Below are 18,414 nucleotides of genomic sequence, written 5' to 3'. Positions count from 1 at the left end.
AGTCCCTCTCTTCTCACTCTAGATCAGCGGTTCTCAACCTGTGGGTCGCGACCCCTTTAGCAGTCGAACAACCCTTAAACAGGGGTCGCCTAAGACCATCGGAAAACGCATATAGAATTACATATTGTTTTTTTGATTCATCACTATGCTTTAATCATGTTCAATTTGTAACAATGAAACTGGGGGTCACCACAACATGAGGAAGTGTATTAAAGGGTCGCGGCATTAGGAAGGTTGAGAACCACTGTTGTAAGCAGTGAAGAAACCTGCATTTAAAATTTCCAAATAAATATACTACTACTAGAGGCCCAGTGCATGAAAATTCATGCACTGGAGGAGGGTTCCCTCAGCCTGGCTGCCCCCTCTAATAGTCCAGGAGCCCTCAGGGGAGGGAGGCAACCTGGTGATCAGGGGAAGGTGATGCCCTATCACACCTCTGTTGCTGCCACTGCTGGCAGTGCAAGCCTCGGCCGGCCCTGGTTACCTGAGCCTCGGGCGGCCCTCAGAGGCTGGGAAGCCGCCATCTGAGGCTTGCCTATGCCTCGGGCCGGCCCTAGGCAGCTGGGGGACTGAGGGGCTGTGGGACTCTGGAGGCAGGCACACGGAGTGGCCGGGTCTGCCTGGGGCCAGGCCTGGCCTTGCCTCTCTGTAAAAAAATCAATAAAAAAATATATTAAAACAAAAAAAATTTTTTTTTAAAAAAATAAATAAAAAAAAGGTTATCACTGATAGCCTTTTATTATATGCAAGGCCCCTAATTCAAGTTCTTCTAGGTAGTTAAGGGAGGGGCAGAAATTTCTTTTGAACTGGAGGCTAAAGTTGCCTTTAGCTCAAGAAACAACCTGCATACCACAGAGACATATCTTGGGGTGACTAGTTCTGAATCCCCACAGCCTTAATGACTGAAACTGGACCCTTCGAAACACTGATGTAATCAAAGAATTATGCATCCTTTCCTCATGGGCAAAGGAACACTTCCCTGTACCTCTTCCCCTTATGTGAAACCATGCATACATTTTCTGATTTATTTTTGCTTCCCAAACATAAATACTTGACCAGAAATCTGATTTAATTGTAATTTTGCTAAATAAGCCTTATTAATACACTAGAAGTCCGATGCACGAAAGTCATGCAAGGGGCTTGGCCCTTGCAGCTGCCTGAGGCAACGGTGGCAGCTGCCTCGGCCCTCGCGGGCCCAGCTTCATCTGGAAGGTCGTCCAGTCTAATTAGCATATTACACTTTTATTATTATAGATAAGCATAATAACTCAGCTGCTGATGATCCTTATCATTTTATGTAGTAAGAGCCAGCATTTACTAAACATGTATTCTGTGATGGGCACTGTCCCTGGTTCTTACTATGCATTATATTGTCTGGCACAAGAATCCTCAGTGCTGAGGAACTGAGGTCAGGTTGGGAAAATAAGAAAACTTGGTCAAAACTGATGATGGGGGTACAGCCAGGACTTCAAACTCATCTAATTTTAGAGTTAATGCCTTTAATCTTGTAAATATCACAAGTGGGGAGGGTGACAAACCAGATTACATAAAACTGCCTGAATTGTAGGGTATTTTACTTATTTATTTTAAATAGAATTTTATTGATTTCAGAGAGGAAGGGAGAGGAAGAGAGAGAGAAACATCTATCTCTGATGAGAGAGAATCATTCATCAGCCGCCTCCTGCACATCCCACACTGGGGATCGAACCTGCAACCCAAGCACGCGCCCTGACTGGGAATCAAACCGTGACCTCCTAGTCGATGCTCAACCACTGAGCCATGAAGGCCAGGCTGTAGAGTACTTTAAGGAGAGTATTTTAAAGGAAATGAAGGTGTTTAGTTTTGAGAGTATTTTAAACTGGCACATACATGGCTACTTCAAAGTAAGTTGTAGAAGTTAGTTTTTTATAAAAGGATGCAACTCACTATAACCTACCAGAACAGTAAAGAAAAATTTTAAGAAGTGTTAAGTCTCAAATGTTAAAGATACTTTAACAGAATTCTTAACTTCCTTTGTATGACTTTCAGTTACTGTTTTTCTAAGCTGAATTTCTTGCTAATAAAGTAATGTTTTGAGAATTAACTGTAACATTTAAAAATTGTAAGCCAGCAGTTCTCAACCTGTGGGTCGCGACCCCTTTGGGGGTTGAACGACCCTTTCACAGGGGTCGCCTAAGACACATATATAATTACATATTGTTTTTGCAATTAATCACTATGCTTTAATTATGTTCAATTTGTAACAATGAAAATACATCCTGCATATCAGATATTTACATTATGATTCATAGCAGTAGCAAAATTACAGTTATAAAGTAGCAACGAAAATAATTTTATGGTTGGGGGTCACCACAACATGAGGAACTGTATTAAAGGGTCGCGGCATTAGGAAGGTTGAGAACCACTGTTGTAAGCAGTGAAGAAACCTGCATTTAAAATTTCCAAATAAATATACTACTACTAGAGGCCCAGTGCATGAAAATTCATGCACTGGAGGAGGGTTCCCTCAGCCTGGCTGCCCCCTCTAATAGTCCAGGAGCCCTCAGGGGAGGGAGGCAACCTGGTGATCAGGGGAAGGTGATGCCCTATCACACCTCTGTTGCTGCCACTGCTGGCAGTGCAAGCCTCGGCCGGCCCTGGTTACCTGAGCCTCGGGCGGCCCTCAGAGGCTGGGAAGCCGCCATCTGAGGCTTGCCTATGCCTCGGGCCGGCCCTAGGCAGCTGGGGGACTGAGGGGCTGTGGGACTCTGGAGGCAGGCACACGGAGTGGCCGGGTCTGCCTGGGGCCAGGCCTGGCCTTGCCGCACCTGCCACCCCAGCGGGGCTGAGGGGACTGGGCACCGTCATCTTGTGGCTCTGGGTGCCATCATCTTTGAGGGCAAGGCAGTCAATTAGCATATTCCCTCCTTATTGGCTGTGGGTGCCACCATCTTTGAGGGCATGGCAGTCAATTAGCATATTCCCTCCTTATTGACTGTGGGTGCCACCATCTTTGAGGGCATGGCAGTCAATTAGCATATTCCCTCCTTATTGGCTATGGGCACCACCATCTTCGTGACAGTGTGAGGTTCAATTAGTATATTCTCTCTTTATTAGATAGGATGCTATATAGATACTAAATAGTGGTTTTTTTACACAGGAAAATTCTTGTGATAATGTTAAGTGAAAAAAGCAGGATATAATGTGAAATATACAAAGTGATCACATTATCCTAAAAATTACACAAAAGTAAGAATAAAATATATAAAAATGTTAGTGATTGTTACTAGGTGATAAGATTATGGCTATTTTAATGTTATTCTTTATAGTTTTACATATTTTCTGCAATGAACATGGGTTACATTCACATTCAGAAAAAGTAAACATTAAACAAATTGGAAAAAGAAAGATCAAAAATATTACAAGTAGAAACTGGTGAGTTTTTACGACTACAACAACTATTTTCTATTACTCATATTGCCATCTACAAAGACATAAAAACACAGGAGGATGGCTTGCTCGGTAACGTGTGTGTGTGTGTGTGTGTGTGTGTCTGAGTGTGTGTGTGAGTGAGTGTGTGAGTGTGTGTGTGTGTGTGTGTGTGTGCAGAGCTGACCAGCCTTCGCAGAAGCTCAGCTGAGATTCTTTTTTTTTTTTTTTAAATATACTTTATTGAGTTTTCACAGAGAGGAAAGGAGAGAAATAGAGAGTTAGAAACATCGATGAGAGGGAAACATCAACCAGCTGCCTCCTGCACACTCCCCACTGGGGATGTGCCCGCAACCCAGGTACATGCCCTTGACCAGAATCGAACCCGGGACCCTTCAGTCCGCAGGCCGACGCTCTATCCACTGAGCCAAACCGGTTTCGGCTCAGCTGAGATTCTTGAGCAGTGCACTGAGGTACCAGGTCACCTGCTTCTAACCCCTACTGGTCTCCAGGGAGCAGCTGGGAACTGGCAGGGAGCCTGCTTCCTGGGCTGCCGCACACATCGCTAGCCCTCCCCCTCTTAGCTGGGCTGGCTCCTTGCCTGGCCAGCAAATGTCTGAGGAAAACCACAGGGCCATTTGTGACCAAGACTGGTTCTCACTGAACCTGGTAGGTTCCCAGGAACACTGCACTCTCCACAGGAAAACAATGTGATGGAGGATCCAGCTCTCGCCTCCTCCCAACCCTGCCCATGTCTGTTTCAGCTGGGTAAAGTAACTCTGGTCAACATCCTTACAAGAGCTACTTACCACTTACGCCTAGTTAGCTTCTGGCACAATCATGATTATGCATATCGTTAAATATGAGCCAGATCAGTTGTGTTGTTCATTGTATTTGATTACCACAGCAATCTAGACTATAATCAGGGTACATTCAGCTTCCGTGGCTATTTCAAGGTCATTCACTTTACAGTTTAAAAATAACTGTAGGGCAATAATCTTAGGAAACATGGCCTATTTCTAAAGCCGAATGGCAGTGTTTGATGATGATGATGATGATAGCAGCTACATTTATCCAGGGTTTACCAGGCGAAACCTAATTATTTCTTTCTCACTACAGTCCTGTGAAGATTCACTTTCCCGTTTTCATAACAGAAGGCACTGTGTTTTCATGTGTATTAGTATGTATAACAGAGTTAACAGAGAATCTAAACTGAGTTGGCAAAGGATTTTCAGACAGTGGAAGACCGAAATGGCGAGACGAGACTGTCACGGAAGAGGAGGTTATATAAAGCAGGTCACAGTGAGTAAAGAGGAAGATGAACAAAAGCTGCAAGTAATCAATGATTGGATGAAGACATAAATCCAACATAAACAGACAACGTGGTATCTTAATAAGATAAACAAATTAGTTCATACCCATTCACTCTGTATGACACCCATTCAGCAAATTTATAATTATGTGGAATTGTTTCTATGTCTGGTAACACAATCAACTTTTCCCACTCCTGATTTATTTTATGATTTTAAGTGTAAAAAACTATTTTCTAAGAATGTAAGACCTTAATAGTAAACAGGCAATGCTGTTTGCTTAGTTTTAAAATTCCCTGCTGCTCACAATAAAAAATAATCAAAAAGAATTTCGTTGAAGGGATCATTTTGTAAGTTATGTAAATGTCTAATCACTATGCTAACCACCTGAAACTATAATATTTAATGTCAACTGTAATTGAATAATAAGAATAAAAGTATATTTTAAAAACAACAACCCAGTAGTTATCTCCTATAATGAAGAAGATAATAGAACTGTTGTTAACATGAGATATTTAGAGTTCAATGATCCTATTAGTCTGTCCCAAGTATATAAGACATTATAGTGTGATGACAGATTTTCAGTAGAGAAACTCCAGGAATCAGTTTGGCTGAAGTTCAAATTCTAGTTCCAGCCCTTATTGACAGTGTGAGCAAAGATTAGAAACATAACCAGTGTAAACCTCAGTTTTCCCATCCTTAAAGTGGGGGTAGTAATTCCTGCCTCATGGAGTAGAGGAGAATTAAATGATATAATATGTGCAATGAGATTCTTAGCATAATGCCAGGAATTTACGCAATAATTGTTTGTTATTATTATTATTGCATGCTAAATGGTATATTTATTTACAGATCTCAGTCATTTAAAACAAAAGTATTAAAATCAAATAAGTAAACGCAAAATGTCTCAAAGGTTCTGAAAGAGAAGCATGGCTTGATTTTTAGCCTTTAAGAATGTCTTACTTACCCATAAATACAAGAGATGTCAATCACCACATCAATCATATCACAGCAGAGCTCATAGGTTTGCATATCTACTGGGGTGCTATCAGTTGCAATATAAATTTTACTGACCACATCAAATAGAAATGCCTTTTCAATTCCAGAATTCTGAAACAAAAAGAAGATGCTGACTTAAAGCAACAGCTGATTTCAAACCAGGTCATGGTTCTGTAAAACTATATGCCATCCTCTATGTGAAAAATAAACAAGCAAAAATTAAGCTACTATAATTTTAGGTTGTTCCACGTTATTACAATTTAAACCTCATTGTCATGGGGGGGAAAATGGACACATATGTAATACCCTTTGTAATACTTTAAGCAATAAAAAAAAACAAAAAACAAAAAACAAACATAAACCTCATTGTCATATACTTCTTTATAATGGACTTGCATAGAAAATGAAAAGTGGAATTATCCAAATTATTTTCTGTAGGCAAACAAACTGAGTGGTGGCTGAGTAAAAACACTAATTATACTGATTTTAAATTTAAAAATAAATGTAAGAAATCTAAACAAGCAAATTCCAAACTGTGCGGTGAGAATTCACGTGCGTACAACCAACAGGTCTGCCTTAATGCTACTCCGCAGAGCTGGACGAGAGCTGGTGGTTTATAGGACTCATTCAGTGTTAACAGTTTATATCTTATCGCCAAACCAACTTTTATATCCTCTACCTCTGGTAAGGCTCTATTAACATTGAATGATTGCCTACAATTTGAATAAACACTCCGATTATATCAGTAAAGTACAGGCATCCATTTTGGGAGTTAAAATTTAAAGGGCCTAAAATAATCTCTGGATCGACCTCCAAAAGTACATACTTTGTGACCTTGAAATGTTGCTGCAAAAAGTAAGCAGAAATAAGATCGTTTTCATTCTTGCAATGTTATTCTTAAATTCTGCAAATGACGCTCACAGGATGATATTATTTACTTACAGAGATAAAGATGTTTAGCAAGTTCTCCAGGGTGGGGAGTTGTGGAATTAGTTTCTGAACCACTTTGCTAAAAGCTTCAAATATTGAATGATCATATATGCTTGTCAGATAAAAGCTGAAAGAGGAAACAATATTTCATCACATTTTCCCCTTGACTGGGGAAGAGACTGCTTAGGCTGTCATAACACCAGTACTTGCCTTCTGTATCTACACTCCTTAAGCACACATTCAGAAATTGAAACAGCCTTGGTAAAAACTGAACATGTCTTAACGGGCCATTTCCTCCCACCACCCAAAAAAACAAGAACTGTGTCCATTCTCATCTGCTGACTGGCTGGAGTGGAAAGCTTAAAAACAGAATGTAGTGCTCACTTTGGCGGCACATACACTAAAATTGGAACGATTCAGAGAAGATTAGCATGCCCTGCGCAAGGATGACATGCAAATTTGTGAAGCGTTCCATATTTAAAAAAAAAAATGCATGGTCTGTGTCCATACCAGCTTCCTTATATTCTGCAAGAGAATGCACACCAGGTCATCTATACACACACCTCATGGGCTAGTAACAGTGACATTATTCATATTGAAGTAACTACATTTTTCATTTTCCACAAAAAATGATGAAGTGGTTTTCCTCTGAGTATTTCTATTTGAATTATCTTCAGAGTTAGATACTATCATATTTATCAAGAACTGTAAACTTCAGCTTCAATTAACCTCCTGGATTATGTTCATGGGTTTTATGTTATGTGTTTCTCAAATAGGGGAGGAATCTTAGCTTTGACTACTTATTTAAAAAAGAAATTTATTATTATTAAACCCCACTGCTTTTCCCAAAGATTAGAATTAGCACATTGGAAAGCTTGTTTTACCCAAATACCATCCCAATGTCCACAGTACGAAATAGGGCGAACCACTTGTGGTGACTTTGGACCCCAAATCTGCTTTTTCCGTCCATGACAGTGATCCCTGAGGGGTTTCTGTTCTCACCTGAGGTGAATTTTTTCTAATCCGGCGTCTGCCAGGTCATCGTTTGCCCGCTGATGAATATCTCTTTGGGTTTCAATTTTGTGGTCATCGGACAGACCATCCACTTTATGAATAAACACCTCGAAGTTGATGTCAGTGTTCACTTTGTAGGCCCTGGTCACTGTGAGGTGCAGTCGGGCGAGGGCTTCCATGTAATCGTCCTGGGAACAAAGGCACAGTCCTGTCAGGGGAGGCAGCTTTGCTTTCTGAACCCTGCTCAGGTGCCTTTCACATAACTCCCCAGCTTTATTGAGGGATGCTTGACAAATAGACATTGCATATATTTAAAGTGTACAATAGGAGGCCCTGGCCGGGTAGCTCAGTTGGATAGAGCAGAGTCCCCATAAGGCAACCTTGAGGGTTCGATCTCCAATCAGGGCACATACAAGAAGCAACCAATGAACGCATAAAAAAGTGGAACAACAAATGTTATGCTTCTCTCTCCCCCCTCCTCAAAAAAAATCAGTAAGTAAAAAAATAAAGTGTGCAATGGGATGTTTTGATAAAAGACACACGTTGTGAAATGATACCCTCACTCAAGCTAACTAACTTTTCCAGCACCTTGCCTCACAGTGAACCATGTTTTTCCTTCCCATATTCTTTCTTTTTTTAAAATATATTTCTTTATTGATTTCAGAGAGGAAGAGAGAAGAGAGAGATAGAAACATCGATGAGAGAGAATCATTGATCAGCTGCCTCCTGCACGCCCCCTACTGGGGATTGAGCCCACAACCCAGCACACTCCGTACTGGGGATCAACACGCAACCCAGGCATGTGCCCTTGGCCAGAATCGAACCTGGGACCCTTCAGTCCGCAGGCCGACGCTCTATCTACTGAGCCAAGCATTCTTGAGCTTGGCTCAAGAGCTCAGTAGGGCTCCACATTCTTCTTAATTTGGAAACCATCTGGGTACAACGTCCAAAAATATTTTTCAAAAGCCCAATAAAAGCTGGTTTTATAGAATTTAAGATCGAAAATGTAAGTTTTGTTAACAAAGAGATGAAAAAGAAAGGCCAGAAAAACCCAGCTGTAGGCTCCTATGGCTAGCTTGGTGACAGTCATAAAGATCAGAGCTGCAGTTCTGTGAATCGAAAATTCACAAAGGTCACCTAGGACTTCCTCTGGAATACAATTCCTTCCAGATTTTTGAATCTCTTGGTCAACTGTGATGAGCAGTTAGAGATGAAAATATGATATGGGTCACTGGGGAAGGAGCCAGGAGGGAAAACTTTTAAGAACCACTGGTCTAGAGCAGCCAAATTGGGCCCATGCCTGATGTTGTTTGTAAGTCAAGTTTTACTGGAGCACAGCCACACTCATTTGTTTACATAGCATCTATGGCTGCTTTCATGCTACAATGGCAGCTGAGTAGTTTTCTTCTGTGGAAATGGTATAGCCTGCAAAGCCTGAAATATTTACCATCTGGCCCTTCAGAGCATATGATTGCTGATCCATGTTTACAATCATTGCCCCAAGTACAACAATACTATTTCCCTCCTTCCTACAGATGATGCCTATATAATAATATAATAAACACCTATATATTATGAATCTCTTTGCTTAAGAAATCAAACATTAGCCCTGGTCGGTGTGGCTCAGTTGGTTGAGTGCTGTTCCATGCACCAAAAGGTTGCTGGTTCAATTACTGATCAGGGCACATGCCTGGGTTGTGGGTTTGTTTGCAGGAGGCAACTTATCAATGTTTCTCTCTTACACAGCGATTTTCTCCCCCCCGCCTCCCCTCCCTCCCTCCTTCCCTCTTCCTTTTTCTAAAATCAGTAAAAATATTTTTTTAAAAAGAAATCAAACATTAGATACTGAAGCCCTGTGTGTTTCTCCCCCTCCTCCCTTCTATTCCATCACCCTACCCCCTACCCTCCAGAGGTAGCACTACCCCAAGTTTAGTGTCTATTCTCACTCGTCTCTTAATACATTACTACATACATATCTACCTTTAAACAATATACAGAATTCATTTTCGTTGTTCTAAATTTTATAAAAATATCGTTACATGTATATTATAGTTTGCCTTTTTCACCCAACATTATGTCAGTGAGATTCACCTACACTGAAGTGTATAACTCTTTTTAAAATGTATATATATATTTTATTGATTTCAGAGAGGAGGGGAGAGGGAGAGAGAGATAGAAATATCAATGATGAGAGAGAATTATCGATTGGCTGCCTACAGCACACACCCCAACTGGGGATCAAGCCCACAACTATGACATGTGCCCTGACTAGGAATCAAACTGTGACCTTCTGGTTCACAGGCTGATGCTCAACCACTGAGCCATGCCGGCCAGGTCATAACTCCTTCTAACAGCTCTATAAAGTTTCATTGTATGGATGGTCTATAATTTATCATAGTTGATAACTGTTGATGGACATTCAGAGTGTTTCTAGACAGTAATAATGTGGACAGTCTCATACATGCATCTTTGGGGCTTACCCTGAAGGCCAACCTGTTGGGTCCTAGGAAGGAAGGAGCACCTTGAATTTGACGAGATAATGTGTAAGAGCACTGGATGCTCCAGTCCCTCACCAACACTCAGTGCTGTCAGATCTCTTAATTATTGCCAACTTGAAGGTATGAGCAGGTCTTACTGTTACAGCAAAGAAAGGAAAGGGATCTGCAGGACAGAATTCAAAGGACTTTTCACCCCTATTCTGACTCCAAACTTGGACCAATACAGGAAGCCAATAAGACAGGGGATGTTCTGGCATTCTTCCAGGTAAATCAAAATATTAAAGACAATGATAAGAAACTGTGAAGAGAGACAAACAGCACCTGGACTCTTCTCATCCTCACACTCTAAAGAGTCATTTAAAATGAAAGTTGGAATTTGGGGCACTGGGCTAGCAGATGAAGCATTTTGGAAAAATTCTAGATGAATAATTTGTAGCACTTTTTTAAGACCTTAAAGTATCTCAAATAAAAACCAAAGTTACTACTGTATAATTCCACATATGTGACATTCTAGAAAAGGCAAACTAGCCTATAGTGACAGAGAGCACATCAGCAGACCTGGAGCTGGGGTTCGGGGGACTGGCTGAGGAAGGACACGAATCCTTTGGGGTGGTAGAAATATTCTACATCTTGATTGTGAGCTACTCACAGGGTGTAGACATTGATCAAACTCACTGAACTGTTCACCTAAAGCGAGGGTGTTTTATTATATGTCTATTCACCTCAAAAAAAAGTGTTACTGCTTATGTCTATAACATAAGGAAGAGGGGAGTTAAAGAGACAGACCTGTGAGCACAACTAGCCAATGTCAAGAGAGCATTACAGTCACAAAGCATTAGAAATTGCTACTCTAACCTCCCTGCCAAGTATATAAAATGGCCTGATTACCAACTAACTGATGTGGTAGTATGTAGCTACAGGAATTACAAATGACATTAAAAAGAAGAATATGCTTGGTTTATCCGAGCAGAGGGATGTGGATGATTTTTCCTACTGTGTCTGTTATCCTCTTCTATGACAACAGTAAAACTGTAATGCCTAGAGTCAATCCAAATGTAAATCTAGGAATTATAGATGTGTGTGTCCCCCAGGCCCGGGGGGAATGGCTGTAGGGGGCCGAAGCGGGGCCTGGAGATGTGATGCATCTGTGGGCTCTGCCGGGGGTTTGGGAGGTCATACATCTAGGTCGAGGGAAAGAGCTCTCAATGCTTTCATTCTCTTTTATTTTACAACATTCTGTGAGGACACATTTTCTCCTTGGTGATATAATTATCTGGCAATCCTCTGACTGTGAGGAACTCACAAGCAAAAAATAAAAATATGAGGTGTCCCACCCACAGAGCACTGCTTAGAAATAAAGAAAATGATTGGAGTGCTGCTGAGGTACTTCCCTAACGTGTGCTCCTCTTTCAGTCTTGTAATCACATCCTGCAAAGATTCCCACAAATACGATTTTCACAGCCTGCTTCCAGCAGAAACGTGTATTAAACTCTGAAGCTGCTGATTTAATTACTTTATATATTTTTAGTAAATGACAGTTCTCAACTATGTTTTTCCTAACCTTTTTTAAAAGTATAACTTTAAAAAATGAATTTTGCAAGCATCCGTTTACCTTTCTGTCTTACAGCTAAAAAATAAATAACAACAACAACAAAAATAAACAAAAAATACATTTACCAACCCAAACTGAAGGTCCATTTCCATGTTCAAGTAGAAATCAAACCAAATTATGGTTGCAATATTTAAAAATAGGTAAGTATACCTATTTTAGCCCCATTATAACCATCATACAAACACCTGAGATGAGTTTGTTTTGGAAATTTAAATTCCTGCTAGGGAAGCACAACATGGTATTGAAGTATTTACTTACTAAGTCACTGTCTTGAAATCAGGAATCATCTGGTTGGAATCTACTCACGCATGGGCTGCCACTACCTAGTACAACAACTACAAAAATAGTGGCCATGTGACTTAGGGGAAAATGGAGCTTAGAAGAGACGGATGAGCGTGACATCCCTGGAGCCTCACCTCCCATGCGGCAGCGCGGACACACTCTGGCCGCTCCTCTCCAGCTCCAGACTCCCTAATTTATGGTGCTGGCAGATCTGAGACAGGAAGGCAGGGATACTGCCAAGGCCACAGATGGGCCAGAAAACAGGTCAGTAAAAGTGGGACAGCCAGGAACGCAGCGACTAACGCAGGCCCCGGACCTGATGCAGCTTCTACCAGCACGCACCTCTGGATGGGTCCAAGGGAGGAGAGGCACTGCTGTCCCTAGACCGGGCATTGGAATGTAAAGTCTCCCCTCTATGCCCCACGACAAAATGAAGAACCCTCTCTAACCATATGGCTAACCTCCCTTTTATACAATAGACGTATAAAATGCAGTCGCTGGAAACGAAAAGGCTTTAGTTGAGAATTTCATTATTCTATCGAACACCTAGATCTGTGAACGCTCTCTGGCATGAGCAGTCTTCTCAGAGAATGGTTTTCCAAGCATGGGCTCAGACCCATTATGACTGAGTCTTCACATCCCTTCCCCGCTAACCACACTGGTGCTCCTGCAAGGGCTGGGAGCGCTCGGCCCACCTGTCGCATTGTGGGTTCACAGTTTCAGGAAAATGTCTGGACCTGCCCAGCTGGTGTGGCTCAGTGGTTGAGCATCAACCTATGAACCAGGCGATCATGGTGCAATTCCTGGTCAGGGCACATGTCTGGGTTGCGGGCTCAATCTCCATTGATGTTTCTATCTCTCTCTCTCTTTCTCCCTTACTCTCTGAAATCAATAAAAAAATATGTATTTTTAAAAAGTTGGGACCTGGCCAAAACCGGTTTGGCTCAGTGGATAGAGCATCAGCCTGCAGACTGAAAGGACCCAGGTTCAATTCCGGTCAAGGGCATGTACCTGGGTTGCAGGCACATCCCCAGTAGGAGATGTGCAGGAGGCAGCTGATCGATGTTTCTCTCTCATCGATGTTTCTAACTCTCTATCTCTCTCCCTTCCTCTCTGTAAAAAATCAATAAAATATATTAAAAAAAAAAAGTCGGGACCTGAATTTTGGGTTGGTTTAGCGCATTCCTGTAGGACTTGTTGCCTTTTATTCCCCAACAGCTGCAAAAAAGAGGCCTTGGAAGGCCCTGGGGTTGGGCCACACGTCATAGACACTTTCTCCATACTTGGACATGGAGAGTTTGAAGGCGCCTCAAGGTCTCAATCCTGCTGCCTGTACTTTTTTTTTCTTTTAAAAATATATTTGTATTGATTTCAGAGAGGACAGGAAAGGGTGAGAGATAGAAACATCAGTCATGAGAAAATCATTGATCGGCTGCCTCCTGCATGTCCCCCACTAGGGACTGAGCCACAACCCAGGCATGGGTCCTGACCAGATTCGAATTGTGACCTCCTGGTTCATAGGTCAACGCTCAACCACTGAGCCACCCCAGCCAGGTTGTACTCTTTCTTATACTGACCTGCATCAGATACACCAATGGTCCCACTGCTTTCTTCCCCCATCTCCCCTTTAACAGGGGCTCAGGGTATAAAATCCCAGGGTGCCAAAGAGACAATTCAGAAGGCTGGTTTGAATAACTGATAAAGTGAGTGACTCTATGCCTGGGTACTAAGTCAAAGGGCTCCCAATTCTTTGCTCTCAGCAAAGTGGAAGAAGAACCAATCAGCATGTCTGTTGGGAAACTACTAAAAATAATTTTTTTGTGATAGAAAACTGGGCAATTTAGGGGATATAACTTAGAAGGAGTGTAAATAATTGAGTGAATGCTATCCCAAAACTCACCCTATCTCTAACCCTACATATTTATGTGAGCAAAGCTTCTCAGTGCTTACATCTATGCAAACAAAAATAGAATCGATGTCAAATCTTGTCTTACTCAAGCATGGACACATGAATTAAGTGGGAAAATATTCATCTTCTTAAGAGAGACAATTATATCTCAAATTTTACTTTTTATATTTAAGTCACCTATAAAATACACAATGCTTATGCTGTCTTTATTAATTGTGCACTAGCAATAATTACGATAATTTTAATTCAGAAGAAAACATTTCACACTTGGAACTTTAACTTCACGGGAAACCGATTAAAAGGTAAACTTACACGCACGTTTTTGTTACCCAGAACCTGCTGAGAGCATCAGAGGGGGGACCCATACCTGCTGTCTGTGGCCTGCACAGTGGTCCCTCCATCTGTGAGGCTTCCGAGATCTGTGCTTTGCTGTGCTATACAACTATGCAGCCCCCTAACGTCATCCCGTGGCGGTCAGGGTTGCATGAAGGGAGACTTCTTTGCAAACCCTGAGAGCCCCAACTGAGAAATGCTGGTTTGGTAGAGAGGCTTATTCTCAAGTCTGAAAGCCAAACCCCAAACCGAAACGATCACAAAGGAAATTGTTTAGCCCCAGGGGAACGACGGTCTATGTGGGGGGGAGGGCCTGCTGTCCCACTGTACCCAAGACCGGCTTTACCTGGGAATCTATGACAAATATCAGGGCTCCTGTTCCCCGGAAGATCATCTCATAGTCAAATGTAGGGTCAAAAAAGTCAATCTGTCCTGGGAAGTCCCAAATCTGAAAATTCACAAAGGAGCTGTTGGAAACATCTTCCCGGCAGATCTTATTCGTGCTCTCCAAGAACAGTGTTTCGTTGGGAGACATTTTGTGAAAGACCACTTTCTGAATCGACGACTTGCCACTTCTCCTCAGGCCCATGAGCAGGATCCTCGGCTTCACCTCAGTGCTGAAGGGATCGCTGAAGTCCAGGACTGCAGAAAACCACAAAACAAAAATGAGGGTGAGCCGCTAGCACAGCGGTTAATTCAACGAGTTTCACTTCCACCTCAGATGTGATTTATGATTCATAGACAATTCGACTTTTCCAAATATGGGGAGTGCTAACTACATCACCCCACTCATTGAGGGGCCAGCTTTTGGTAAGTGCAAAACACTGAAAAAATGCTATTTCACTACCTCTCATACCATCCTGGGGGGAAGGCAGTGAGGGGTGGGGAGAAAACCTGTACAATTCCACGTCACCAGCAAGGAATCTGGAGGGTGAAGAGTAGAGGTTTCCTGGAGCCAACTGCCGGGGAAAAGGATCTGGTGTTAGCATTCCAAAGCAATGCCCTTCATCAGGGTCTCTATGAACTAATGAGATGTTTGTTTATTTACCATCAGAGAAATACTTATCACAACCACTATGAGATGCACTCCATACCCACGAAGATGGCTACAATAAAAAAGTCAGATAATAATAAGTGTTGGTGAGGCTGTGGATAAACTGGCACCCTCCTACACTGCTGGTGAGAATGTAAAATGGCGTGCTTTGAAAAAAGAAAAAAAAGTTTGGCAGTTCCTCAAAAGACTGAGTCACCCTATGGCCCAGCAATTCCACTTCGAGGAATATATTCAAAGATATGAAAACATATGTCCAAGCAAAAACCTGTACATGAATGTTCACAGCAGCAGTATTCATAATAGCCAAAAAGTAAAAACAACACAATGGCCATCAACTGATGATTGGATTAACAGATGTTATATATAAAAAAGGAACAAAGTACTGATATATGCCACGATATGGGTAAACACTGAAAGTGAAAGAAGCCAGATACAAAAGGTCACGTACTGTTTGATTCCATTTATAAGAAACGTCCAGAATAGATAAATTCAGAAATAAAAGATACTTTGTGGTTGCCAGGGGCTACAGGGAAAAGAAATGGGAAGTGACTGTTAATGGGCATGTGGTTTCTTTGGAGTAATAAAAATGTTCTAGAATTAAATAGAAATGACGATTACATACCTTTGAGTATATTAAAACCACTCATTTGTATACTTTAAAAGGGCAAATATTATATGTGAAATATATCTCAATTTTGTAAAAACAGCTTCATGAATGACCAAAATAAATAAAATAATACATAATAATGAAGCTTGGAGAAAGGTCAAGAAAGGAAACCAACATTTTAAGAAAAAAGGCAGAATATAGGCAAATATGGAGATCTAAATATATTAAATTATTTTTCCACATTTCTATTTGGTTTCCTTCTGAACTACTCTTATGTCTTTCTCAGTCCCTTACTTGAATCTAAGCCTACTCAAATAGAGACTGAAAACTAATCCTTTACTTCCCTATTGTAACTAACATTTTTTCCCAAAACACACCAATACTTGATAATCTTACTTAATTTCACTTGTATAATATTTTTATGTTTGAATTTGCAAGAGGTGTAGGTAAACAAAACAATTTTGAGTAGAACAATAATGAATAAAGCAAGCAGGTACAGATGTACACAAAAACCACCCTAATATAAGCAACATCTTAGCCCATCCTACTCAAATACATTTTTCCAGTTCTACTTAATCCAATCCAACAAACCGGTGATGATCTATGATAGAAGCAGTGATAGGGATGTAAATTACCCAAAGGTTACCAGCTTTCTTCTTCATCAATGATTATATGCTACCCATTCGCAGTATTGACATTACAAGTCAATCTTAGCAAAACCAGAGCATGAATTAAAAAAGAAAACAGGTCCTGGCCGATTTGCCTCAATGATTAGAGCACTGGCCCTTGGACCAAAGGATCGCAGGTTCAATTCCCAGTCAAGGGCACATAGCTGGTTGCATATTCGATCCCCAGCCCGGTTGGGGTGCATCAGGAGACAACCGATCGATGTGTCTCTCTTACAGTGGTATTTCTTTCTCTCTCCCTCTTTCTAAATAATGAGTGAGGATTAGCAAAACCAAAAAAGGAAAGAATACAGGATTTCCAGTTTCAAAAGTATCAGACTAATAACATGTCACAGTCTTCACCTCTCCATATTAAATCCCTAAAAATACAAGAGAAAGTGTAAACAATTAATAGATGAACAAATAAACATGGATATTTTCAAGCTCAGCTGAGCTTGGAACAAAAGGAAAACTCAAAACTGACAAATTGTTGAAAATTCCCTAAGAAACACAAAGATCAGATTGAAGAGGGAACCTATAGCCAACCCTTGACATGAATGGAAGGGTTCCACTGCAGAAGCTAGAACTGGTGGAAGCCCAATCAGGAAGGGGCAGGAAGAAAACCAACAGGGGTTCATTATTTGGAGAATCAAAGTGAGGAGAGCGAAGGAGATAAACTCTGTGCACCACTGCCCATCTACCAAACGCCATCCTACACATACTCTAGAACAGTGGTTCTCAACCTTCCTAATGCCGCAACCCTTTAATACAGTTCCTTATGTTGTGGTGACCCCCAATTTCATTGTTACAAATTGAACATAATTAAAGCACAGTGATTAATCACAAAAACAGTATGTAATTCTATATGTGTTTTCCGATGGTCTTAGGCGACCCATGTGAAAGGGTCGTTCAACCCCCAAGGGGGTCGCGACCCACAGGTTGAGAACCACTGCTCTAGAACATTCCAGGTGGGTGCGGTGAACCTAGGAGGAGCTTGGGTGTGAGAGGGAAGGTAGTGCTAGTGATGCTCTGAAATAGGGAGCAACCACATTCCAAATACTTCAACCTCATCTAACTTCCACTACAGTGTGTGTGGAGCTCAAGGGGTGGGGGGAGCCCCATCTTCCTTTCAGACACTTTCTCAAAAGAGGAGAGCCAAAGCGGTAGCAGAGAGTAGAGGCTCAACAAATGGGAGAATGTACACCTGAAGCTGAGTGCATAATGGAATCAGAGCAAACTTTCAAGGTAAGCATAAAATACACAGAGACAAGAGAAAATATGACATTCATGAAACAAGGACTATTTTCAAATAAGAGCAGATATGGGAAAGGGCCTTAGAGATCTTGGAAATAAAAATGTAATTCAGGAGGGAAGGGGAATAAATGGGTTGAAAGCAGAATAAACGCAGACAAAGAGGGTAATCATGAAGTAGAAAGTCAAACCCTCTCAGAATACAGGGAGTACAAAGGGCTAGTGCACTGGAAGGTGTGAAATGAAAAGTAAAGTGACATCAGAAATAAGACTCAGAAGTCCCACTATGTGCCACGGGAAATCCAAAAGAAGAAAATACAGAATATACGGGAAAGCAACATTTAACTAAATAATAGATAAGCCTTTCCCAAACTACCGTATTTGCCGGCGTATAAGACGATTTTTTGGCCCTGAAAAATATGCCTCCAAGTGGGGGGTCGTCTTATACGCCAGGTACACTTCAGATAGACTGCCCATAGTGCTTGCCCCGTGCCATAGTGGCCTCCCGATGCCCGCCCACTTCATTCCACATACCGTTCAGG

General features: G+C 41.5%; 1 protein-coding gene across 1 annotated transcript in view; it reads right to left on the bottom strand.

Moving 5' to 3' along the window:
* The window catches only part of RRAGD (Ras-related GTP binding D), a 39,026-nt gene that overhangs the window by 10,422 nt on the left and 10,190 nt on the right, over positions 1 to 18,414 (bottom strand). Inside the window, exons 2-5 of the mRNA XM_015557676.1 lie at positions 14,642 to 14,937; positions 7,650 to 7,849; positions 6,660 to 6,774; positions 5,686 to 5,828 (exon numbers count right to left, since the gene is read on the bottom strand). Of these exons, the coding sequence (XP_015413162.1) occupies positions 5,686 to 5,828; positions 6,660 to 6,774; positions 7,650 to 7,849; positions 14,642 to 14,937 (754 nt within the window). The remainder of the gene's footprint in view (positions 1 to 5,685; positions 5,829 to 6,659; positions 6,775 to 7,649; positions 7,850 to 14,641; positions 14,938 to 18,414) is intronic.

Source organism: Myotis davidii, unplaced genomic scaffold (assembly GCF_000327345.1).
Source record: "Myotis davidii unplaced genomic scaffold, ASM32734v1 scaffold269, whole genome shotgun sequence".
NCBI lineage: Eukaryota > Metazoa > Chordata > Mammalia > Chiroptera > Vespertilionidae > Myotis > Myotis davidii.
The sequence above is the reverse complement of the archived record's forward strand: the minus strand, read 5'-3'. Positions and strand labels throughout refer to the sequence as shown.